This window comes from Cetorhinus maximus, chromosome 4 (genome assembly GCF_964194155.1).
Source record: "Cetorhinus maximus chromosome 4, sCetMax3.hap1.1, whole genome shotgun sequence".
NCBI lineage: Eukaryota > Metazoa > Chordata > Chondrichthyes > Lamniformes > Cetorhinidae > Cetorhinus > Cetorhinus maximus.
In genome coordinates, this window is record NC_135882.1 from 54968335 (window position 1) to 54995054 (window position 26720).

At 42.9% G+C, this 26720-nt stretch overlaps 1 protein-coding gene across 1 annotated transcript in view; it reads left to right on the forward strand.

Annotated features, from left to right (window-relative positions):
• Positions 1-2844: 2844 nt before the first annotated feature.
• The window catches only part of csmd3b (CUB and Sushi multiple domains 3b), a 2128577-nt gene continuing 2104701 nt past the window's right edge, over positions 2845-26720 (forward strand). The window contains exon 1 of the mRNA XM_078541225.1: positions 2845-2911. Within this exon, the coding sequence (XP_078397351.1) occupies positions 2845-2911 (67 nt within the window). The remainder of the gene's footprint in view (positions 2912-26720) is intronic.

The window sequence follows — 26720 nt, forward strand, 5'->3', positions numbered from 1 at the left end:
TATTTTAAATGAAATTTAACACATTTTTAGGTAGAGACTGAGTTCAGAATATTTTAAATTATACTGTATAGGGAGATAAAGCAAAATGCACTCAACATCCAAACGATGGTTTAATTTCCTAGAGAAACAGTAAAATTGAGGATGAATTAAAAAGTAATTGTGTGTGTATATGTTGGGGATTATTACAAAAAGTGTTGATGTGATTTCATTCTTTGTCAATGTAAGCAGTGTAGACAGTCATATAACGTTACAAAGAGGTATTGATAGATTAAGGGAATGGGCAAAACTGTGGCAAATGGATTTCAGTGTTGGCAAGTATGAGATTATCCATTTTGGACCTTTAAAAGAATAGCACAATGCACTTTCTGAAATGTGAAAATGTAAAATTCGTGGAGGTCCAAAGGAACTTGGGGGTCTCTTGGCAGCGCGCCCACTGACATTTACAAAGCCTATTAAGCGCTGAGCGCTGCCGCTCGCGTTTCACGCTGAGTGGGCCTTAACTGGCCCCCCTGCTGGCTTCCCAACTGCCCCCGCCTGCTCCACTGAGCCCGCTCAACAAGGGCAGAATTCTGCCCAGAGATAGGCTCCATTCTTCCTACCTTTAAATTATATAGCGAATAGATATCAGCATCTATTACTTCAGGCTTTTCAACGCTGTTTATCTCACTGAGTTTTTGCTTTTGTCTGAAAGTCTACCTGTTTCTATCCTTGCAATGTCTCATGTGGTGTCCATTTTGATGGCAGAAGAAACATTCGATCTTTTAAACTGTGATTCATTACAGGGTTGTCTGCTTCCACCTCTGTTACTATTATGCCATGTTTTTGCTGTTAAGCTATCCCTTTTAGTTTGTTTGCTAGCAGTGGCTGTTACCACTTCAGATGAAAGCTCTGCACTTTTGTGCTCTTTTTGATTGAGGCTTCCCACCCAAGGTGGAGGGCGGTGCTATTTTGCACTCCTCGTATGGCTTCTGAGTCTCACACTGCACCTTCCATTGCCAGGACAATTTCCAATGCCTTCTGAAAATCTAAATTTGTTTCAGCCAGTGATCTCTTCTGAATTGAATTTTCCTTTATACCGCACTCCAAACAATCTCTTAGCATATCATTGATAGATGTACCAAATTCGCAAAACTCAGTTAATTACTTCAGACTTGCCACATAACAAGCAAATGTCTCCCCTGCAGCTCTATCTCTGGAGCTAAATTTAAACCGTTGCGTCGTCACCGACGACGTGGGCTGGTAATGATTCTTTACCAGGTTCGTTAAATCATCAAAACTTTTCTAGTCTGGGGCACTGGGCGCTAACAGATTTTGGATTAGTCCGTATGTCTTATTCCCACACGTGGACAAAAGGAACGCACGCCTCTTCTCCTCCCCCGCAATGTTGTTTGCCTGGAAGAAGAACGCGAGGCGTTCAACATAGTAAGACTAGTCATCCGAGGTTGGAACGAAAGGCTCCACTCTTCCAAATTGTGGCAGGCTGTGAGGGAATTACTTGGATGCTCAGAAGGAAATTTTCTTTTACTTACAACTATTGCGCGAGGTACAGCCCGATTTCGGTTCTTCCGATTTCCTTTGCACTGCCTTGCTTTTTACCTCATTTTTTCTGTGGTTGTTCGTGCTTTTACTCTTGTGGACAGTTTGTTGGTCCAGTGCCTTGGTTTGTTGGGGCTAAAGGATCCGGGTTGCACGCTTGTTTCAGCGTGGCCGAGTTGGCGCAGAGAGAGAGAACATCTGGAGATCGTTGTTAGAATAAACACATGCTGTTTATTTACAAATTAAACTCAGCAGTTATACTTGTGTGTTCACAACTTAAACTCTGTCTTCACTCTTCAATGTCTAACTTAAGACTCTCCCACAGAGAGGTAGCCCATGCTACTCTGCTATTGTGTATTGAGATCATGTGACCTTATATTACAATACTTGTCTTAAAGATATATTACATATCAGATTACCACAGTAGCATAATATATAATAAACCAAATAATTATTCTTTTAATTGAGGTGATTCCTGGTGTCAGAGGATGGTTATAAAGGAAAATAATGGGAAGTAAAACTGGGGACTTTTACAGAGGGGATTTCAGCTGTGCTCTTTCGAGATATTAAGCAGTATTAGGGTATGAAACAGAATTAATGAGGTAAATCCGGAGCACTATTTCAAGTTTTACCAGAATATGAGAATAGGCTAAAGAGAGTGAAAGGATAACTTAGATTTGATGACAGGTAGGATGTGCAATGGTCTCCAAGATAGAAAACCTTGGACTAAAGAGACATTTAGGAGGGGCAAGATCATAGGGTATTTTTTATTCTGAACGGATGATGGAATGAATTACCTCTATTATCAATGTCTACTATTAAGTTATTTATTCTTTCAGTGTGTGACTGATCTAGGAGTCACAGGAATACAAACAATATACAACAAATATGGTTTCTTTATTGCAACTTGAACTGGAACATAGATACACGCCAGGAATACAAGAGCACATTTACACACTTCTCACTCTGTCAGTCTATACCCAGAACTTTTGTGTCATGTGAGATGTAACATCAATTCCTTCAGTGACTCTTACAGTTTCTTAAAGTGACCCCACAACATGTACCCCATAATCTCTGGCCAGAATCTTACCACAAAAGCTGAGGTCCTGCTGCCAGGGCCGTAAGTGGGAGGCAATCTTGCTTAGACCAGCAGCAGCACCTGGGGCAGTATACTCATAGCAGTGGCCAAGTAAGTGGCCAGCGCTGGTTGCCGCCATCCCAATTCTGGACAGCAGCCCCACCCTCAAGAGCTGTCGTTCCAATCAGAGGGCTGGCAGCTCAGCAGCCTCAGTTGCGCCACCACTAATGATGGCCAGTGCTGAGCTGCAGCTGCAAGGAGAGGGTGCCTCAGTGGCCGAGACGCGCTTGAACAGGGGTAAGTGGAGTTGGAGTACACCTTGGGCCAGATAGGCAGGCCCCAGCAATCAGGTGGCACCGCTGCTGCGAAGGTGGCCATTGTTGCTGGGGGAATGGGTCAGCCTCCATTGACCATGGAGTTGCCCATAAAGGGGGGACCCTCCCCTGGAGCCAGCTTGGAAGCTGCCAGATTTCACCTGGTGGTCTCCTCATGTGCTGGGGGGGCCTCCTTGGCATGGGTAAAATTCCCACTGAGGCAAGAAGTGGCCCTTAATTTGTTACATAAGTGATTCAATTAGGTTCCTAGCAGGGGGCATGTCTGCCAATTTTCCCACCACTGGAAAAATGGCATGGTAGTAAGAAGATATCAGGTACACTCCCCCTCCCCATCCAATGCTTCCTGTGTCATTTTGCCAGTCTTCCCACCTTCCGGCTCATTGCCAAAATTCTGATTCCTGCCTTTTTGATGCCCACACTGCTCCATGATAGAATTTAGGGTTTATTTTTTATATTATGTCGAAGGTAAATGAGACCGTGGCTTAATGAAATGTGCAAAAGGTGGCACCCCTGACAATGCAGAGCTCATTCAGTATTGGATTACAGAGTCAGTCAAGATTTATTTCCGCTAAACTTGCCTTTTGTCATGCACTCTTGACTGGCCTCCCATTTCCACCCTGTATAAGTTTGAGGTCATTGAAAACTCTGCTGCCCATATCCTAACTCACATCAAGTTCATTCACCATCACCCCTGTGCTTGCTATCTGCTATTGTCTGTCGGTTGAATAACGCCTCGATTTAAAAATTCTCATTGTGCCAAACCCTCCCATCATTCCTTCTTATTTATTAAATTGAAGGAAGTAAAACACTCACCTCCACTATAATAAAGCAAACATTTTCATCAGTAATATAACATCATTATGAAAATCAAACTGACTCGGTGATAACTGCTTGATCCTATTGTTTCCTAATCTCTTCCTTATTGCTGGATCAATTTCATGCATTCCCATTTCCATTGAATACCAACACTATTTGTCCCAATCCACGTTTACAGATGTCAGCCTAACCGTCACCCTGATTCTTTTAAAAAGCTCAGTCTCAATCTTGCTATCCTCTCCAGTTACCCCACCTCTAGCTTCCCTACCCTCTCTCAGGCATCATAACCACCTAATCCATGCATACTTCTAATTCTGCCTGTCTTGCATCTCACCTACCTACATCAACTCTAGTATTAAAAGGCAACATACATGTCTTAGCCCAATCGCGGTTTAATCCCTAACTGTTCAAATGGGTAGAATTTAATGCCTCCCACCCACCCCAGAGGTGAGTTTGGAGGCGGGGTGGGGGGGGGGGGGCGGAGGAGGTGGTGAGTGCCATTTGATCAGACTGGAGGGTGCAGGGTGGAGATCTTGCTGCCTTCCCAACCACCCCCGATAAAGATCCAGATGGGAACGCTGCAGAGTGATCTTCCCGCTCAGAGGCCAGTTGGGGCTCTTACAGTGAGCCTCATCCTGCCACTGCTGGCATCCAACCAGCGGCAGACCAGGGTCTCCCCATTTTGGAAAACTGCCCAGCAAACCCTGTCTGGTTTGCCTGTGGCCTAGTAGTGCGGGAACGCCCTGTACTCAGATACTCTGTGCTCAGTAGGGAGGGGGTACTCATGGAAAGCCACCCCCGACCTTGCTTTCGACCCCTCTCTCCCCATCTCTGACACCACGCTTCCTGCATTCCTCAACCTGCCCACACACACCTCCCTTTAGGTATCTAGCGATGATCCCTGCTAAAGGCCTCGAGTGTAATGCTGGCAGTGGCCACTGCTTCTGGTGGCATTGCCGGTACTAGAGAACTGTCACCCTCTGATTGGTCAGCAGCTCCCTTGGGCGGGATTTCCACACTGTCGGGGCTTAAATCAATGGGAGGCCCGCGCTGCCCAGGTAAGTGCCTGTTTGCCTTAGAATAGTGTTGGGCCTCCTGAAGAAAAGCGACATGGAGTTACCATTGGTTTTCTAGCCAGTGAGCGGGCCTCCATCACCCATATTGAATTCTGCCCAATGTTGCTAATACCACTGCAGTGGTATCTCTTCCTATTGTTGTAACATACCTTTAAGGGATAACAGCATGACATCACTAGAAAGGAAATGTGTCATGTGATCCTGTTTTAGTTTCACTTTTGCTTAGAGCAGAGCACGCACACAGGTCTGACATCTACAAGCTTTAAACCAATATTTAACTATTCTCATGTGCCTAGTCTTAATAAACGAACCCGCAATGTGTTTGCACAAAAATGAAAATAGCTGGAAAAACTCAGCAGGGCTGATAACATCTGTGGAGAGGAAGACAGTTAATGTTTCGAGTCCTTATGACTCTTCATCAGAACTGAAGAGAAATAGAAATGAGGTGAAATATAAGCTGTTTAAGGGGGGTGGGACAGGTGGAGTTGGATAGAGGGCCAGTGATAGGTGGAGACAAAGGAGAGAGATGTGTTTGAACAATCCTTTATGAGTGATTGGTGCCTTATGTCATTATAATAGCACATCATGGAGGTTAGTGGTGATGAAACAACCTGGCAGCAAGATTATGTAGAGGTATGACATGGTGAACAACCTTAGCCTGTGCTACACGGCATGAGAAGACCATCACCATTTTGGTCAGACTGCATCGAAGTTGCAGCATTGGAGAGTGTTGAAAATATTGCGGGTGACTGCAAAGAAAAGCTTTGCTGACACAGCACTGAGAGAGTGCTCAAATAAAGAGATGGGAAGCAGATGGACCTCTCGTGGTGAGATTGCAGCACATAGTCTGTCAGTTCCTTGAGTGATACAGCAGGTCAAGAGGACCAGCACCAGGTTAGCTCAGTCAGGAAAGGTGCTTGACCAGGGTGTGGACTGGGTCGATAGAGAGCAAAGAGGAGTCAAGCCAAAAGGAATAAACCAAACCGTCATCAAAATTGGGCCAGTGAAGGTTGCAATTATACTGGGTGGCTTCAGGAGTTGCTGAACAATAAATTGAATAAGAAGTAAAGACTCTGTGGTGCGTTCCCTCGACAACTCTCCGTTGTGGGCAGAGCTTCGTAAAAGTGCGTAAAAGCAGCTACAGCGACACTCATCTCAGGTGCTACAGAAGAAGGAGGGCCAAAGTGATAATGTCAGAATGTCCACAAAGTTCCCCAATTCGAATTGGGATGCAGCTGACCAACTATCTGAATTCAAAATGTTTAAACAATGTACAGAGCTAAGGTTTTTTATTCAGGTCTGAATCAGGCAGACAAGTCAAAAGGATTTGCCTAGCAATTGGATGTGAAGGTCTACATAGGCTGAATATATCAGGAATTACAGAAGAAAAGCTAAAGGATCCCCAAAAGATATGGACTACATTGGAAGACCAGTCCAGAATCAGGTTCAACTTCCGTGTTCATCGGCAAGTGTTCATGTCATTTCGACAACAGCCTAGAGAATGCATAGCCCACTTTGTCAGCAGATGCAGAGAAAAGCGTTTATACTGTGATTTTTCAAATGCAGGGCTAGCAGGCAGAATTGTTGGATTGGTGACTGCATCTATCCCTTGGAAGCATTCCAGAAAGTTATGCTAGACAACCCCAAAACGTATAGCATTGAAGAACTACTCAAGGAAGGACATAAGTACAAAGTGATTCTTGCTATTCGACAAATTCCTAAGTGTAACCCCAAGTGTTAACAAACCCACTAGAACATCCAAGCCTAGCAAGACATGCAGAAAATGCTGGCATCTAGATGTGCCAAGGAAATGCCCAGCTTTCTATCGTTCTGTAAGGCATGTGGCCAAAAGGACCACTGGCAGAAGCAGGGCACTAGAGCAAAGATGGATGCAGCTACAAATAGCTATGTGCTGATTCAAACAGGCTGAGCACCTTCAAGCAATAAGAATGACCATCCGGTATCCCATCAGGAACACATACATGAGGTGATTGACAAACCAGAAAACGATGATGATGTGCATGATGAGACGAAGACCAGTGAACACATGCTTCACACCGGCAATCTCATGGAAAACATAGAGGCCATCATACCATCTGAAGTGTTTGCCAAGATTCAAATTATTTGTCCTGGGAAAGTTGGTAACTATTCTGTATTGGCCAAGATGGAAACGGGTCAAGTGCCAACATACTACCTCTGTAAATTATAAAAGACATGCATTCACAGACGTGGAAGGCCATGGTGAAACCTACTGCTTGAAAGGTCTCAGCGTACAGTGGTTCACTAATTCCTTTTACAGGGTCCATAGTCCAGGAGTGCAAATATAATCAATCCTCCTGGGTTTCTACACCATGGAAACTAAAGGGCCAGTGATTCCACATCTACCAGCATGCCATGGCCTTACACTAGTAACAATCCATGGAATCAGTCAGACATCACAGGGCAGATCAACCTCAAACTATTACTATTGCCTCAGTTCATGACCTAACATTGAAATATCCAGAATGTTTCAACAAAATTGGCAGGTTCAATAGTGCTACACCATTACACTTGCAGAAGAATGCAAGTCTGTCAATTGATCCACCATGTAAGTGCAGAATTCACATACAAGACAAATTGAAGATTAAACGAGACAAAATGGAGAAAGATGGAATCAGCAAAAGAGTACAATAGCATGCAGATTTGTGCAGCTCAATCACATGTGTCATAAGGATGGATCACCTGAGCATATGCCTTGATCTACGACATTTAAATGCAGCTTTAAAATGTTGTCCTTAGAAAATACCCACATCAGAAGAGGTAAATGTGAGATTTGCTGGTGCAAAGTTTTTCTAGAAGCTTGATGCCAAGCATGGTTACTGGTCAGTGCATCTTGCAGAGAAGCCCCAAGAGCTTACTATATTTCATACCCTATTCAGACTATACTGTTTTCAACAGCTTCCTTTTGGACTACCTGTTGGCCAGGATTTCTTTCAAGCTCACATGGACCATGTTACATACACTGTGCCAAGATGCATCTGTATTGCAGAAGATATTGCTATTGTGGGAAGAACAAACAAGAACATGGCCATAATCAGTACTTATTGAAGTAAGGGGCATGTAATAGTGTTCAACAGTCTGAAATGTGCCATCAATTGGTGGGCAGAACAATTTCTTCAGTTCTATTTATGCCAGTGCTGACATATGTCCTGATCCAATTAAAATAGAGGATAAAGACAATCTTCAAAGATGCCTAGGTCTCTTTAATTTCTTGTCTCCATACATTCCCAATTTTTCTCCACAATCTTCATTGCCAAGGGAATTCCTGTGGTACAAGGACCATCAATATCTCTTCGAAGAACTGAAACAGTCATAATCAGAAACATCAATGTTGCAAGTTCACGATCCTAGGGAGACAACTATCCTGGAGATAGATGTGTCACAAAAAGGTCGGGGAGCATGCATACTACAAAAAGGTAAATCTGTTGCATTTGCTTCAAAATCTCTGTGCTTAACACAACCCAACGACTCCAACATCAAATGAGGAACATTGGCTTTAGTGTTTGGAATCATTTGTTTTCATACCTATGTATTTGGCAAAAGATTTGTGGTAGAGACTGACCACAAGCCATTGGAGATGATTTGGCCGAAACCATTAACCAATGTACCACCAAGATTGCAACGTCTCTTGATAAATATTCAAGTTTATGACTGCGATTAGGTATAAGCCAGGTAACTAGATGGCCACATTGGATACACTTTGCCTAACCCAGAGAAAACACAAGATAGATCTTAGATCTACAAGTTGCCTTAATTGACATTGAACTTGAGGATGTTTTCCAAATTGATCTGATACACTTTGCACAACAAAAATGGCAGCAGTTACATAAAGAAATGGCGAAAGTTCCTACTCCACAGAAACTGTGGAAAACCATCATTGACGGATGGCCTGATTCAATTTATCATGTCCACAAACACATGAGACAATTTCGGTCTTATTGGGATGAGCTAGGCATCTCCCAGGGAGTCATGTTTACAGGCAGGCAGGATATCATACCAGAATCTTTGCGACCTGATGTTCTTCAACAACTTCATCACTCACACATGGGCATAGATTAGATGAGAAGATTCAAAAGGAAGACAGTATATTGGCCAGTTATGAACAATGACATTGAAATTGTTGTTAAGAAGTGCAAAGCATGTCACGACTATATGCCAAGTCAGCACAAAGCACCATTGATTCCATATAAATTTCCTGCCCATACTTGGTCCAAAATTACATCTGACCTCTTTCATATCCATGGCACTGACTTCAGCTTCAACGACTTTAGCAAGTATCCCATTATTCGACAATTGCACAGTACATCGAGCACAAGTGTTGCATACACTCTAAGTGCTATTTTCTGTTTATTTGGTGTGCCCAGAGAGATCATTACAGATAATGGTCTGCAATTTATTGGTAAGACAGGCAGGCCAAGCAAGATCTGCACTTTGTGCTTCCTCATCCGAAAGCGACGCTTTTAATTGCAACTATTCCATCATCGACAGAGCTCATGTTTGACAGGCTAGTGCACACCAATTTACCTGCTCCAATCTCAGAAACAAGAGATCAACTTTTAAAACTGCAGGAGAAGGTGACCAACGTGCACAAAAAAAATGCAGGTACAGAATTTCCAAGTTTACAATAGGGACAACAACTTTGCATCCAGAATCCCACAGGAGGTGCATGGCAACCAGTCGATGTGACAAAGATTTGTTCAGAACCAAGGTCCAATGAAGTCATTACACACAATGGCACAAAGGTGAGGTCTAACCAAGGACAAATTAGTTTCACTCCAGCTCCTCAACCACCGTACAGTCCTGTTGCATCATGGACAAGATCTCAAATGCAACCAGGAACAATGTTCAAGAATGACAATCCCACATATCACTGACAGCAATTAAAGAAGCCTCCAGACAAGGTTATCATTATAAGATCTGGGCGTACCAGCAGATTACCTTTACGCTTTAGAGACTCATCGATTCACCAGTCCTATACACTTACGTTGTGGTAACTAAATATGAACCTGTATTATAAATAGTTATTCTTCTTTGGAAGGGGGAGAAAGGAATTGTGTCATGTGATCCAGTCTTCGTTTCACTTTTGCTTTGAACAGAGCACACACACACACACACATACAGCTCTGATGTCTTCAAGCTTTATACCTATGAATAACTGTTCTCATGCATCTAGTCTTAATAAATGAACTGTAATGTGTTTACCCAATCCCTTATCAGTGATTGGTGCCTTATCGCATTTTAGTAACATGACACCTGTACTTTCCTTATCAACTCTTGTTCCCAAAGTTTCCAACCTTCACCCCTTTCTATTTCTCAACTCAGAACATATAACCCTGCAGAAACATTTTCCCTCCGATATGGGGTCAGATTCTCTACACTTGCTACCTACAGTACCTATTTTACCTTTCCATTACCCTCCTTGATTCCATGACTGTTACATAATACAACAAAGTTGTGGATGTGCCAATTATGCTTTATGACTCCACATTAGCAAACCAAAAGGAAATTTCAGTTTTTGAACAGATGTATTATAAGAAGAGTAATGTTAAAAGTGAAAATAAACGATAAAATAATTGAGTAAGAGAGGAGAACTAATGGTGAAGGAGAAGAAGGTAAGCTGATGTAACAAATTTATTTTTAGTATTTTATTTTAGATGGAATGTCCTGGGCAATGTCTGCTCCCTTGCAACAGGGACAGCCCAAAGCAAAACTTTTTTCTCTTTGATTTCCCTTGCTCTTCCTTTCATCTTCTTTCCCCACTCTCTCTTGCACTCAACTCGGCAATGCCAGAGCTTTTGATTTGTAGATTATCACTGGCCTAGTTCAGATTATGGAAGAAATGAGGCCAGACTTAAACTTGAATCTGCCTCCACTCTGTTGCACTAATCATTATTATCACTTTACACACACCAGAAATATTTTAGAGTGTTTATTTCAGTAGCAAAGGGTTAATATTGCAGTAACAAAGCTATTCCAGGCTGTAATTAGTATTTGTTTCAGCATCACAGGCACTTGAGTTGAAAATGTGAAAAATGAACCAATTCAGGTCAGAAGGTCACTGCTCTGATTAGAAATCGACCAAGTTGAGCAAAACATCGCAAAGGGATATTAATCATAATCCTTTTTGAAAATTACTTTAAAAAGTTTCTTGCTAGCAAGACTCAGTCTTTAATGACAAGATCCTCCCTGCAACAAGGTTCTTAGCAATCTCCTCATTTAGGAACATTTACTATTTTCTTAGCAGAATGTTCATGAGTGGTAATTATTATATGCTGCATTTAAATTGTTTTTGTATGTAATTCATATTTCAGCCTGGCTTTTTTTTCAACTACAATGTTGGTATTTGATGCAGTTCCTTGAATTCAAATGTTTTCATTATCATTTTCATTTTAAAAATGTGAGCTGTTTTAGGAGTACCAGCAGAACATGGTGGGTATATACAGCGGGTCAGGTAGAAACTTTTGTCAGGTACCTTAGGAGGTGGCTGACTTCAGAGAAATTGTTGAATAGATATCTAATCCTCTGGCTTCCAAAAGCCTGTCCAACATGTGCAAGACACAATTCAGGAGTGTGATACTCTTCATTTTCCTGGATGAATGCAGCTCCAATAGCACTCAAACAGCTCAGCATTATCTAAGACAAAGTCAGTCCGCTTGATTGGCACCCATGCCCCACCTTAGACATTCACCCCCTCCACCACTGACTCACAGTGGCAGCATTGTAAACCCTCTACAAGTAGCACTGCAGCAAATCACCAAGGCTCCTTGAATAGCACCTTCTAAATCTGCAAGCTCTCTACCACCTGGAAGAACAAGGATAGCAGACACATGCAAACACCACCAAGTTTCCCTTCAAGCCTCACACCACCCTGACTTGGAAATATATCACCATTCCTTCACTGTGGCTGGGTCAAAAACCCAGAACTCACTTCCTTACAGCACTGTGAGTATACCTACACCAGATGAACTGCGGTGGTCAAGAAGATTCACCACTCTCTTCTCAATGGCAATTAGGCAATAAATGCTGGCCTTGTCAGCGACATTCACATCCTAGGAGTGGGTAATAAAAAGACAAGGCCAAATCTAGCACATAGGTGAAAAGAGCTTAGATAGAGGGGATAATTGAACGTGGATCTGCAGACACAATTTGGTTTTCGGGGGTGCAATTGGTTTTTGGTGCAAAACCAATAGCTCAGTTTTCCTTTTCCATTGATGTCAAGTCAGATAGGCTGTAAAGAAGCTGCTGATTTGTTACATGCTTCTGGTGGTACCTCAAAAACCAGCCTCACCCTATCTTAGGTCAGGTATTCAATCTTTATTTTTATATTTTCATTTATCAGTTCTAGTCCACATTGATAATGGAAAGTGCATATTTAAACTTGTCACGCTGCAATAAAATCTCTGATCAGTGGAAGTGCTATGGCACCTCTGCTGACAACAGTCTGACTCTCTTCCATTTACAGTAGACATAAGGATCTATTTAGAGTCATATGTCACTTCCGTGTTGACAGTTGTGTTATCTGTCCTTAATTAGCCTCTTCTGAGCCAAAAAAACAATAAATACTTGCAAGTAGGTCGTGCCTTTACTGTAGTAAAACTTTCTGCAACTGGTCAAAGATCACGGGGTGGCCAGTGGAAATATTTCAGTGATACCCTGAAAGCTTACTTGAAGAAGCTTGGCTTTGGCCGCAACAGCTGGGAAGAGAGGGTGGCGCACTGGACAATGGGGACCCCTGCTTCAACAAGGCTTAGCTGGCTTTGGAGCAAGGTGGATGAAGAAGGTCGAAGATGCGAGAGCAAGAAGAAAGCTTAAGAAGGTGCGCAACCCCTCATCGATCATGGACTGACCAACTGGCTGACATTTTCTCGTTCCAATTTTAACTTTCTCTTTCTACCTCTTTAACCTTCCACTGACTTCACCCCTATCTCTTTTATCCTCTCTCCTTCTCTCCCCCTTTTTTCTCTCTGTCACTCTTTCTCCCTACTCTAGAATTCTATGGCAAGGGTCCTCCTCGCTTTGAGAGACTGCCTATATAAATATATATTATTTATATAAAGCTTTCTCAGGCATTTCACAGGAGCATTATCAAGCAAAATTTGATACTAACCCACATGAGGAGATGTTAGGGCAGATGAATAAAAACTTGCTTAAAGAGGTAGGTTATAAGGAGTGTCTTAAAGGAGGAAAGAGAGGCAGAGAGAGACAAAGAGATTTAGGGAGGGAATTCCAAAGCTTCAGGATTGGCAGCTGAAGGAATGGCTGCTAGTTGTGAAGGAATTAATATCAGGGATGTTCAAGAAGCTAGAATTGGAAGACTGCAGATATTTCAGAGGGTTGTGGGACTGGAAGATGTTACAGGAATAGTGAGATCTGAGGCTATGGAGGGATTGGAAAACAAGGTTGAAAATTTTAAAATTGAGGTGTTGCTGAATCAGGAGGCAATGCAGGTCAGCAAGCACAAGCATGGTGGTTGAACATGACTTTGCGCAGGTTAGGATGGGCAGCAGAGTTTTGGGTGAACTTAAATTTACCGAAGATGGAAGATGTGAGTCAGACCAAAAGAGCATTGGATGAATCGAGTTTAGAGGTAATAAAAGCATGAGTGAAGCCAAACTCACTGGGGGTAGGGGATTGGGTGGGGGAGGAAAAGGGCGCAGAAAAAGAAATTGGATAGATTGTCCAACTTCAATAGTTTGTCTTTTGAGTTTTTCCTTCTCAATTCTGGCTGGACCTGGATCAGGGAGTACCACCCCCATTTCCGACAGATCCTACAGTCACTAGGGCGGGCAGTGAAATAGGGGCAGGGCAGGGCAGGCCCGCCCAGAGTGACGTCTGCAAGGAAGCGCTATGCGCTCCCTGTGCAGGCAGGGAAGGAGGGAGGATTCCTAAACTGAATGCATGCACGCATGCGAAAGAGTGCGCTCATCTCCCTGAGGCCAAGTGCTGCCTCAGGGAGATTGGCGCCAAATTTAAAATAGTTAAAAATAGAAAAAAAAATTCTCCTGACATGTCCCCTCATGTGACACTGTCACAGGAGTTGGGATATGTCCATCACTTTCATTAACACTCTTATTAAAAATTTAAAAACCTACATGAAACCTCATCCCGCCCGTGGATGAGGTTTCATGCTTTTTCCAATGCCTGCCAGGGCTCCCGGCCTGCCCACCAACCTTAACTTTAATTACTTTGTCAATGGCCCCAATTAGCCATTGACAAGTCAGCAGGCGCACAGTTGATTCTGCTGAGCCCCCGCCGACCTGAAAATTGAAATGACGCGGGGTGACGTCGGGAGTTCTGCCCGACATCATCCCACGTCATTTTACGCGTAGGCAAGTGGGCCCCACCCCCGGCTCACCGACCGGGAAATCCTGGCCACTGACTATCTTACTTCCCTTCTGAACATCATTTGTAGATGAAAATCAATAGACATTTGTTCCTCTGTGCAGGATGTTTCAGTTTCATCATCGACTAGCTTGATGTAGTGCTAGCTGTGATTGTGAGACTATCCTATCTGTCAGCTCATAGCTTGCCTAAGAAATGGGTCAGGTTATAACTGTTGGGTTAGGTTACTCAAGTGCTCATCCGCACAGTAGAAGAAGATAATCTTGACAGTTGCTAAAGTGTTCTCATACTTTGTTCCTTAATGAAGACAAAACCAATTTATTATGGGTACAATTGGAAATTTAAGTCAAATTTTGTTCTTTAGAATGCCTAAAACTAACTTTATGCACATTGATAATGCACCTGTGAGGGAAGGGAGTGATTCCAAAAGCAATGTAGCTTTGTATTTCCTTTTGTCTCACTATCTGTGGAGGGGGGTGGAATACCCTCCGCTATCAGCAAAATGTTCGTGCCTCGGGAAAATGAATGGCAGTCGGTCCTTTAATTTAAATTGGGCGCCTGCCTCTGGTTGGTAGGCGATCGAGCCACTGATCTTACCATCAATGAAAAAATGGCACGGCCGTGGAACTGCCTTCCCAATGTGGATCCCGAGCATTTTTACCAGTCCCCTGCCTCCTAGCCTGCCGCCTGGATGCTGGTAAAATCTTACTCAACATTTCCAATTTTGGGTTCATAACCTTTCAGTATTTTTGTAATTTGGAATATTTTTTGTCATTGCAATGTTTCTGCGAGTACGGAGGAGTGTGTTTGAAGATTTTGTGTTAAATTCCCTCATTGGTATGTGAATTTTGCCGCATCCTCACACGGAGGGAAGAGGATTTGGTGGCCTGATGACTGCAGTGGTACGGGGAGATGGAGCAGTGTATGTGGAGAGGCCAAGCACAATGGTATCTGCTAAATTGGGGCCAGACTCCTCCATGCTACTTGGCAGTGACAGGAGGCAATTTGGTGGCCTACCAATGCACCCAGCATCTTGGTGTGCATGCCCATTCAATGTTCTTCTGTACACTACCCAATCAAAGACTTCATTTGAGTCTCTTGCAGCAGAACCCATGCCTGACCTTGCTGTCCAGTGATCTGGCATACAAACTATTCTTTCTCCCTGGCCTGACTGCAGCCCATTTTTGCCAAGCGACTTGCCACATGGGAGGTCCCAACTTGACTCTAGTACCTGCAGTGCCAGTATCTGAGCTTATGGCACAATGTCAAATCAAGTCAGGGACGTCATAATCACCGATGTGCTGTTGCTTTCTCTCTTGTTTCTGGGTGCGCTGTCACTCAGCAGGTGGCAATTCTTGGACATCTGAGGGCAGCGAATTAGAAAGAGAAACATTGGGGTGAGGGAAGGGAAGGTGGGGTGGAAGAAAGAGGTTCATAGTCACGCAATCAATAGCTTGTTCATCCTGTCAGATAGTAGAGTGAGGGTGAGCTGGGAATTGAGAAGGAGAATAAGGCTGAAAAGTACCATCGTCCTCATTTTCTCAATGATACCGGACACCACATACTTTATCAAGCCAGCTTCATGATGTGGGGTAGTGCCTCCCACATAGAGCCCAGAAGATGCAGGCATCCTTGTCCCTTGCCAGTTTTACTCTGTTCCCTTCCATTATGTGCCACATTTTCCTACAAAAGAGAAGGAAGGATGTTAGTGGTTGTGTAGCACTGTGGTTGTGTGATGTGCCTGCCATAGTTGAATACCTCACGGTATGTGGAAGCAGTGGGAGCTGAGTGTGAAGTCATTAGATTTCTTATGGCACTGCTAACAGTCCTCAGAGCCAGACTCCAGGAATGGACCCCCTGAGCAATCTACTCCTGTTGTATTCTGACGTGGTGCTGCATAAGAATATAAGAAAAAGGAGCAGGAGTAGGCCATGAGCCCTGAGGACTTCCTGGTCCCCTGTGGAAATGTGGCCTCCCTCCTCCTGCCCACCTCCACCACTAAGGCTCCTAGCAATGCATCCATGAACCTGAGAGCCCTCTTTCTGCCTTGGTGGTCCATTTTCCTTGTTCAGAACTCAGAATAGCATTCAGGCGTCGCCTCCTGTGACTCAGTGCTACTTTTCTTTAAGAGAAACAAACTGCCTGGGTTATTGTAGAGCTTCTTCTTGTTTCTAGTTCCTTGCCTCCATCTGGATCTGGATAATAAGTCCAAGGTTAAATTGATTTCCTTCCCAATGATAACAAGACTTTTTAGTTCCTTCTTATATTTCTTTGGTCTATTTTAATTCTTTAAGGTCTCAGCTGCAGAGCTCTTTCTATTCCTGTGCCCTCTTCATGTTGTCCTCATATCCAAACCCTCTCCTTGGTCTGTAGCACTTTTAAGTCTCGTGTTCAGTGCCTGAAGTTGAAATTACCAGCTCGACTGTTTATTTTTTGCTCCTCATGCTTCCTAACTCTGTCATGATCATCTGAGATAATGTTAGGTTATAGTTTTTGTTGTGGAAGTTGTGTTTGCAGCTGTCTTCATATCAATAATTCTGATGGTGCGAACCCATTTTTTAGCTGTGAGGTTCTGTAGTTAAGAAGGCCTAAGTTAATACCTTTGTACTTTTTCATCAATTCCTTCTTCTTTGAACTCCTTTTTCTGCTTCTCCATTCGACTGAGGATATCTAGGTGAACTAGCCACATGCACGAAACCATCTTCTTGCATAAAGTTGTAGAAGAGCTCATTAGCAAACAGAGGACCGTTGTCTGGCACCATGATGTTCAGATGCCACGTGTTGCCAGCATTCCTTTTAATGATGTAATTACTGCCTCTGTACAGCCTACTCACTTTAAACCATCTGGGATAGTAATCAATGAAGGTGATGAAAACTTTGCCTTCAAACTCAAATAAATTCATTCCCAGGACTCGAAGGAAAAGTGGAGGGTGCCAGTAGTTCAGTGAATTGACTATTCACTGCACATGTCAGACAATTCGAGGCTAACTCTTCAATGGAATGACTAATGCCAGGCCACCAGACTGAATGCCGGGCTCTTGCTCAGTATTTTACTATCTGCAAGTGACCTTGATGGATTTTCTGGAGAATTTCAAGTTGAAGTGTCTTTGGGATGACTAGTCTGTCATTAAAAATTAAGAAATCATCAATGGTTGTGAGATGTTTTCTCTGTTTGAAGCATTGGTGAAATATTGGGTTGTTTGGAGTATAATCCAGCTACCCATTTTGGCAATACTCTTCTATTTGGATGCATTCATCATCCTGCTTGAATCATCATTGTTCTTGCTTAACCTCTTGTCATCTCTTTTCCAGGACTGAAAAGTGTTTAGTAACGAGCGAAGTATATGCTTCCACTTCCCCAGTAAAATTTAACTCTTCCACTTTGTTCCCTTCTACTGGTATTCTTTATAGTGCATCTGCTGTTGTCTTGAACATACTCGGTATCTGAATCTTAACTCTTGAGCCTCAGTCTAAAACATTGAATTTGAGCATTTTTGCAACTTCCTTTAGGTTAAGAAGAGTAACCAAAGGCTTGTGATCGCTTTAATTTTTAAACTTTAATCTCATGACATAATCAGAGAGCTTCTCACAAGTGCATGTGGCTGCTAATGCTTCTTTCTCAATGGTTGTGTACCTTTCCTTTATGTCCGTGAGAGATCTTGAGGCATAATAAACTCAGTTTTCTTTGTCCATCTTTTTGAACTTGAAACAACACTGCACCCAAGCCTATAGATGATGTATCTGCTGCTCCAATTGTTGGCAACTCTGGATTGTGTTGCACTAAGCTTTTTGATCTTGTCAAAAGGATTTTGCTGGTCCACGTTCCAGCACCACTGTTGTCTTTGTCTCAAAACTATCGTAATGGCTCATTGATTTCCACCAAGTGTGATCGGAACTTGCCTACTTTCCTGACCATCCAAAGGAGTCTTTGTAATTCTCTGACATTTTTAGGCTGTGGGAACTTTCTAATCACCTTGGTTTTCAGTAGATCGCTAGTAATTCCCAAGCCCGCACAACATGGCTGAAGAATTTTATCATATAGCTTTGCAAATTCATATTAATGTCAAACCTGCTTCTTGTAGCTCTTTGAGGATCCTCCTGGACCTTGCAACAGGATGGAGGATGGCTCGAGCATGATATTTTTAAACCACTTTACTTCAAAACACCTGTGCCAGTATCTAGCTTGAATTCTGTGGGGTGACCATAACTTCTAATTTAATGCTGTAGCAATTATTTTCTGTTTCATTAACTCCCCCTAGGAAGGTTACTTATTCGTTCTTCCACTTCTTGAATTTGATTTGGCCTTGTTATTTTCTTTCTTCTTGTGAGATACTTTTTTTAGATCGGCAGACACTTTTCAAGTGTCCTAACTTTCCACATTTGTGGCACTCTGCTCCCCCTGTTGGGCATTCTTGCTGCTTTCCTCTACAAAGAGAGCACTCAATAAAGCTTAATACCTCTGCCATGCTGTGTTAACTCAACGTTATTACAATTGCACAGCTCTTCCCTGAGGCTTTTCACTGCCTGTTTGATGTTCTGTAACTATAAAGCTGAAACATGAAATCTTTTTATTAATGGCTTCAATCTCACAGAAGATTCTTCAGACCAATTCACATCCAACAACCTGCTCTGAAAACTCTGCTCATACTTTGACAGCTGTGACAAATTCCACCACAGCAGCTGAGACAATCCGCAACATTCTAAAGCAATCAACACTTTTCCAAATAAATCAACCCACAACGTAAATACCCTTAAAAAAAACTTAGGGATCTGGATATGCACCTTCACCAAAAACTACTCAGTCCTTCATTGGGCCACACTCTATCTGTGTACTAGGCTTTGTTGAAATCCATTTATTAGTTTTTGAGATAGTTTGTTTGCAAACAATGTAATAAACAGGGGCAAAAATATTACCTCCACCTAATTGGCAAAACAACCAGAGGAAAGGAGGATTTTTATTTTAGGCAGCGAATTGTTATGATCTGGAATTCACTGTCTGAAATGACAATGTAAGCAGATTCAATAGTAACATTCAAAATGGAATTGGATATGTACTTGAAAAGATCAAAATAAAGGTGCAGGGCTGAGAGTGAAGAGCAGGGGTTTGGGACTATATAGGCAGAATCTTCGTCTCGGTGAGCGGGGGCAGGGCCCGCTCGCTGAGGCATAAAATGACACGCGGTGAAGTCGGGCATGCGTTTTGACGTCGCCGCGCATAATTCAGATTTTCAGTTCGGCAAGTGTGCACCTGCGTCGGCTGCACGCCCACCGAACTGTCAGTTACCTATCAATTAAAACAATAAACTGAGCTGCCCGTCCAACCTTAAGGTCGGTGGGCAGGCGAAGAGCCCAGGCGGCCTTTGCATTTTTTATGGAACCTCATCCATGGGATGAGGTTTCATGAAGGTTTTTAAAGTCTTGTAAAAATTTTTAATAAAATTAATAAACAAGTCGCAGCTCATGTGACAGTTTCTGTCCTAAAATTTTTCTTTTCCTTTATTAAATTGTTTTAAACTTAAAATAATCTTTTGCGCTCATGCTCGAAAGAGCGCAGGCCCCGACTCAGGCAGCCATCCCCACCCCTCAACCCCACCCACACAGGTAGTGCCCAGCGCTTCCGGGCTCGCGTCACACTGGGTGGGCCTTAATTGGCCTGCCCACGTAAAATGGCGGCACCCAGCTGATTGTGGGCGGCGATCGGTTATGCACACGCCCGCTCTCGCACAACCACCACACCCCAACCCATCGGGGAAAACATTCTCCCCCATGTTTGTTCTTGTTTTTGTTGTGCAGTTTATGAACACGATGATAAGTCCTGAGTCACCTGTTTGAATCTTTATGATACAGAGATGGCTGTACTCAATGGTAGCATTTTCAGCCTCAATGTCTACAGGGAGATGGGAAGCCAGTGCCAGCATGAGTCCACGGTTGGGAATATTCTAACATGGAATTTAATGGCAGAATCTTGTTAGCAGTTTTGTTTACTCCGTTTCTCACTTGTCAGTTGACAGATTGAGATGTTAGTTGGAAGCCAGACCAGAAATCCAATTGTGGAATGTCACAGTTTGGTATTGCTGGCGATGATTATTGCCAAATGGAGAAGAATGGAGCGGGGAAATCACTGGGGACCTGAAGATCATGGGGAGGGAAGCTGATTCCAGTATCAGATTTGCTTAAAGAACAGGAGAGGAAGAACTTGTGGTCCTTCTGGCCTACAAGGAGTGCTCTAAACAGTACTTACCTGCTGGTTCTGGCAGTATTCCCCTCACTTTAGCTGTCCGGTTTCATAAACCCTAGGAAATCCAACCTACAGCCATTAAAGTGGCTCACAAAGTCTGAGGAACAGACATTCATTTAAATGCTATAATCATGGCACTGTCTCACCAGAGTGAGGTTACTACCAAATCCACTGCATTTAAACTGGAAGTAGATGCATTCTCAGGAGAAGGGTCATACGGACTCGAAACATTGACTGTTTCTCTCTCCACAGATTCTGCTAGGCCTGCTGAGTTTTTCCAGAATTTTCTGTTTTTGTTTCAGATGTCCAGCATCCACAGTATTTTGCTTTTATCTTATGCATTCTCAGTGGGTTGAGATTGGGTTTCACAGATTTACTTTGTGGGCTGGGAGGGAGCCATTAAAATAACTCCCTTGTCTCCGACTCAGGAGGATGTCAGTTCTCAAGGTGCACTCCAGAGAATTCAACACATAATTTAGCCTGGTACTTGAATTCAGTTCCAAAGGAAAGCGTGGAGATGAGATGTTAAACTGCGAAGCCCTGTCTGCCCTCTTGTGTGGATGTAAAGATTGTATGCCACATTTGAAGACAAGCAGGAGAGTTCTCCCTGGTGCCCTGACCAATAATTATCCCACAACCAGCATCACTTAAAAAAAAAAGCTATCTAGACAAGATGAAATAAATTCATATTTGAGTTTAGTATGAGCAAGTAAATGAAAGGTTACAGCTTTGGTTGAAGATTCAGTGGTAATATGTGGACCTGCTTGTGCAGTTGTGTGAAGCCATTTTCTGCAATCTGGTACTGATTTTAAAGTGGTGTACATGTCCTGAATAGCAAAACAGAGGGGAAATTACTTGACTGCTGCCTAACCACCATTTGTTTCATGGGCCAGGATATTGAGGTCAGCACACGTGGGGGCGGGGCCCACTCACCGATGCGTAAAATGACGCAGTATGACGTCGGGCGGAACTCTCAACATCACCCTGCGTCATTTCAATTTTCAGGTCGGCGGGAGCGCAGCTGCATCAGCTATGTGCCCACCTACCTGTCAACGGCCAATAGAGACCATTTAAAAAGTAATTCAAGTAGTTAATGGACCTGCCCGCCCAGGCCAGAAGCCCTGGCGGGCTTCAGAAAAAGCATGAAACCTCACCCAAGGGCGGGGTGAGGTTTCATGAAGGTTTTTAAAAATTTAATAAAAGTCTGAATAAAAGTGATGGACATATCCCTTTCTCATGAGGGGACATGTCAGGGAAATTTTATTTTTGTCCATTGACCATTTTTAGATTTGGCGCTAATCTCCCTGAGGCAGCACCTAGCCTCAGGGAGATGAACGCGCTCGTTCACGCGCATGGGCGAAAGAGCGCACTCCCGGCATAGCGCTCCCTGGCGGACGTCGCGCTGGGCGGGCCATAATTGGCCTGCCTACGTAAAATGGCGGCATGCCCCCAATTGGGGGTGCCAATCGGAGGTGCACCTACACACGCCCGCTCCTGCACTTCCCCTCTTAACAGGGAGAAAATTTTGCCACATGGGGAGGGGAAGAAAATGTAATGTCAGTTGTAGATTCAGCACTTGCATAACATGTAGCAAATTGTTTTTCACATACCTTTGTGCCCTGGAGCTGTTCACTAAACCAATGCAGGTTTTTGTAACTTTTAGTGGAGAAAAATGTTCCTGCTTGTGACGTTCATGTCAAGTTGATGTGACAAATATGAAGTGGAAATAAAGGCTAAAGGTCTTCCAGGTTGTTGAAAACAACTTGCAAAGCTATTTTGCCTTGCCTTCAAACATTTTTGTTTTATTTTCAAAGACCAGCAGAGAAGCGATTCGTAATGCTGCACAGATGCATACAGGGAGTTGGGATCAAAAGGTTGAGACAGAGGATAGTTTGCACCAGGGCACACAGAAGCAAGATTTTAAATTTATCTCCACCAATCATGATTCAGTTTCAACTTTCATGAGTGAAATGTCAATGACTCCAATGTGTTCTTCCCTGAATTCTTTTCCCCTTACTTCCTGAAGACATCAGCTTGGAGTCTCCCAACAGTACTGATTTCCAGTCACTGTCCGGTTACTGGTAGCCAAATTTATTTTTATTGCAGGGTTTGATTAACTTACTATTAAGGAACCAAATGCCTCAATCAGCCACCCTGATGCAGCTCCCATGCTCCAGGCTGGTGCCATAGTGAGCAGTGCAGAGGTGAGCTCAGCCAGTTGGTAGGTAAATCCAGGAGGAACAGTCGTGGATGGAGGTATGAGCCCAGAGCATCAGTGACTCGCACCATTCTTCTGAACCTTAGAGGAGCAGCATTGCTCCTCCAGTCCCAAGGAAAGAACATTAGGCTTACACATAAGGGGCCTCCTGATGCCATGTCATAAGCAGAGTGGTTGCAGGACACGGTTCAGCCAATAAGTGCATAAAACTGCATTGGGTTCCGTGCACCTCACAGAATCCTGGCCAGCATCTACTAATGAGGATCCAACCTGGGTTACCCAGTGGGATCCTCAAGTTAAGATGGTGGTGGAATAGAAGCTGGACAGTAAGTCAATCCCTTAAATTTAACTCCACTACTTCCCTGTTTCTGCCAGACTGAGGGAGTCCAAGGTGGGGTGTGTCTTGTTTTTTGTTCTTTCCCCGGGCTGTTACTGTTTAACTGCATCTAACTGCTTGATCATGTGTGGCTGATCATCTCCTGTCATCTGTTTAATCTGGCATTTCATTGTCTCTGCCACTCTACAGATATTTATTGCTTTCTCCAGTGTGAGATCAACTTCTCTCAAAAGCCGTTCTCTCAGAGTGTCATTTACGATCCCACAAATTATTCTATCTCAAATAAGTGATTCTTCAAGCTCTCCAAATTCACATGATTTAGCTTGTTTTCTCAGTTCAGTTAGGTACTGACTAATGTTGTCACTGCCTTGCATGTACGTAAAAAATCAATATCTTTCATACGTGATGTTTTTCTTAGGGCTGCAGTAGGCTTCAAATTTTTGCATTATTTGTTTCAAGTCATTTTCTTTCTCATCACTTTTAAACGTGAATGTGTTATAGACTTCTAGGGCTGCTTCCCCTGCTATGTGAAGAAAGGTGGAAGACGGTACTTGACGGTCTTTTTTCTCACTGCCTGTCGCTGTGAGGTACAGCTCGAATCGCTGCCGGAACCTCCTCCAGTTTTCTGCACTCTTTCAGTGGTTTTAGAACCTCCATTGTTGTGTTTAGTTTACTTCTGACACCGTGTCTTGTTTTTCGTTTTAATGATGCCCACAGGCCATCATTCTTGTAGCTGAGCTAACTTTATTGATAACACATTTCCCTAACATAAACACATATCTTCAGTAAATTAATTCTATCAAGGCAAGCTCCAACATGTGCTATCTGACCTTCACCTCCCCGGTCAGATGACCCCATATCTAGTATAGAGTACCGTATAGTATCTAATACTGGAGCCCACTACCATAATCGACTGTTATCATAACAGGGTGGAAGGGGAGGCTTGTGGGGAAGGAGTCAAGCCAATTTATTGGCTTAATTACATATGAACATATGAATGGGAACAGAAGTAGGCATTCAGCTACTTGACCCTGCCCTGCCACTCAATAAGATTATGGCTGATCTATTTGTGTTTCAAATTCCACATTCCCATCTACCGCCTATAACCTTGGATTCTTGTTAGGTGAGGGAATCAATCTATCTCTGCCTTAAAAATATTCAATGACCCTGCCTCCACCACCTTCAGAGGCAGAGAGTTCCAAATTCACACAACCCTCTGAGAGAAAAAATTCTCCTCCTCTCTGTCCTAAAAGGGCAACCCCTAATTTTAAAACCGTGCTCCCTAGTCCTGAACTCACCCACAAGAGGAAACATCCTTTCCATGTTCATCTTGTCGATACCATTCATGATCTTGTATACTTCAATTAAGTCACCCATCACTCTTCTAAACTCCAGTGGAAACAAACCCAGTCTGTCCAATCTTTCCTCATAAGACAACTTGCGCATTCCAGCTATCAATATAGTAAACCTCCTCTGAACCGCCTTCAATGCACTTACATCCTTCCTTAAGTAAGGAGACCAAACTGCTCACAATATTCAAGATGTGGTCTCACCAATTCCATGTGTAACCAAAGTATAACATTCTTACTTTTATTTTCAATTCTTCTCGTAATAAAGGATAGCATTTCATTAGCTGCTTTAATTACTTGCTCTACCTGCATATTAACTTTTTGTGACTCATGCATGAGAACATCTAGATTCTTCTGCACCTCAGGCTTCTGCAGTCGTTCTCTGTTTAAGTTATACTTTGCGTTTTTCTTCTTCCTGCTAAAGTGAACAACTTCACATTTTCCTACATTATACTCCATCTGCCAGATTTTTTGCCCACTCACTCAACCTATTTATATCCATCTGCAACCTGCTTATGTCCTCTTCACAACATACTTTCCTACCTATCTTTGTGTCATTTGCAAATTTAGCTACCATGCTTTCATCCCCCTTATCTATGCCATTGATATTAATTGTAAAAAGCTGAGGCCCCAGCACAGAACCCAGTGGGACGCCACTAGTCACATCCTGCCAACCAGAAAAAGACCTATTTATACATACTCTCTATTTTCTGCCAGCCAGCCAATCTTCTATCCATGCTCCTATGTCACCCCCTACACCATGAGCTTTTATTTTCTGCAATAACCTTCAATGTGGCACCTTAGAAAAGGCCTTCTGGAGATCCAAGTACAACACGTCTACAGGCTCCCCTTTATCCACGGCGCACGTTACTCCTTCAAAGAACTCCAATAAATTGGTTAAACATGATTTCCCAATCACAAAACCATGCTGACTCTTGTCAAATACCTTGGGTTTCTTTAAATGCCCAGCTATAACCTCCTTAATGATCAATTCTAACACCTGCCCCATGACAGACATCAAGTTAACTGGCCTATGGCTTCCCATTTACTGCTTCCCTCCCTCCTTGAATAGAAGGGCTATATTTGCTGCTTTCCAATCTGATGGAACCTTTCCCGAGTCTAGGGAATTTTGGATAGTTAACACCAACACATCTACTACCTCATTAACCACCTCTTCTCAGGCCCTAGGATGAAGTCTATCAGGACCAGAGACTTGCCAGCCTGCAGCTCCATCAATTTGCTCAGTACCACTTCCCTAGTGATGGTAATTTCACCAAATTCTCCTCTCCCTTCCAGATCCTGATTTACACCTATTGCTCGAATGTTTTTTGTATACTTTATCATGAAGATAGAAGCAAAATATTTGTTCATTTCATTTGCTATTTCCTTATTATCTACTATTAACTCCCCACTGTCACTCTCTAGAGGACCAACACTCACTTTACTTACTTTTTTCCTTTTTTAAATACCTGTAGAAACTCTTAGTATCCATTTTTACATTTCTAGCTAGCTTCCTCTCATACTCTAATTTCTTTCTCCTGATTAACATTTTAGTTGTTCTCTGCCGTTCTTTATATTCTGACCAATTGTCTGACCTGCCACTCATCTTTGCACAGTTCTATGCTTTTTCCTTAAGTTTGATGCTTTCCTTAACTTCGTTAGTTAACCACAGATGGTGGGCCCTCCCTTTAGAATTTTTCTTTATAGTAAGAATCTACTTATGCTGAGTATTCTGAAATATCCCCTTAAATGTCTGCCACTGTTTCTCTATTGATCTATCCTGTAGCCTAATATCCCATTCATTTTAGCCAGCCAGCTTTCGTGCCTACATTGTTGCCCTTATTTAAGTTTAAAATGCTAGTCTTAGACCCATTCTTCTCCCTTTCAAACTGCATATGAAATTCAATCATATTGTGATTGCTGCTAACGAGGGGTGCCTTCAATCTGAGGTCATTAATTAATCTTGCCATATTACACAATACCAGATCTAATATAATCTGCTCTTTGGTTGGTTTCAGAATGTGCTGCTCTAAAAGCAACCATCTCGGAAGCATTTTATGAACTCTTCATCCAGGCTATTACTCTCAATCTGATTTTTCCAGTTTTTATGTAGATTAAAATCACCCATGATTATTGCTGCCCCTTTATCACAACCGCCCAATATTTATTCTTGTTTACTTTGTCCTACATTATGGTCACTGTTAGAGGTCCTGTAGACCACTCCCACTAGTGACTTCTTTCCTCTATTATTCCACATCTCCACCCAAACCAATTCTATATCCTGATCTCCTGAGCCAAGATCATCTCCAACTACTGCCCCAATGCCATCCTTGATTAACCAATGCTACCCCTCCAT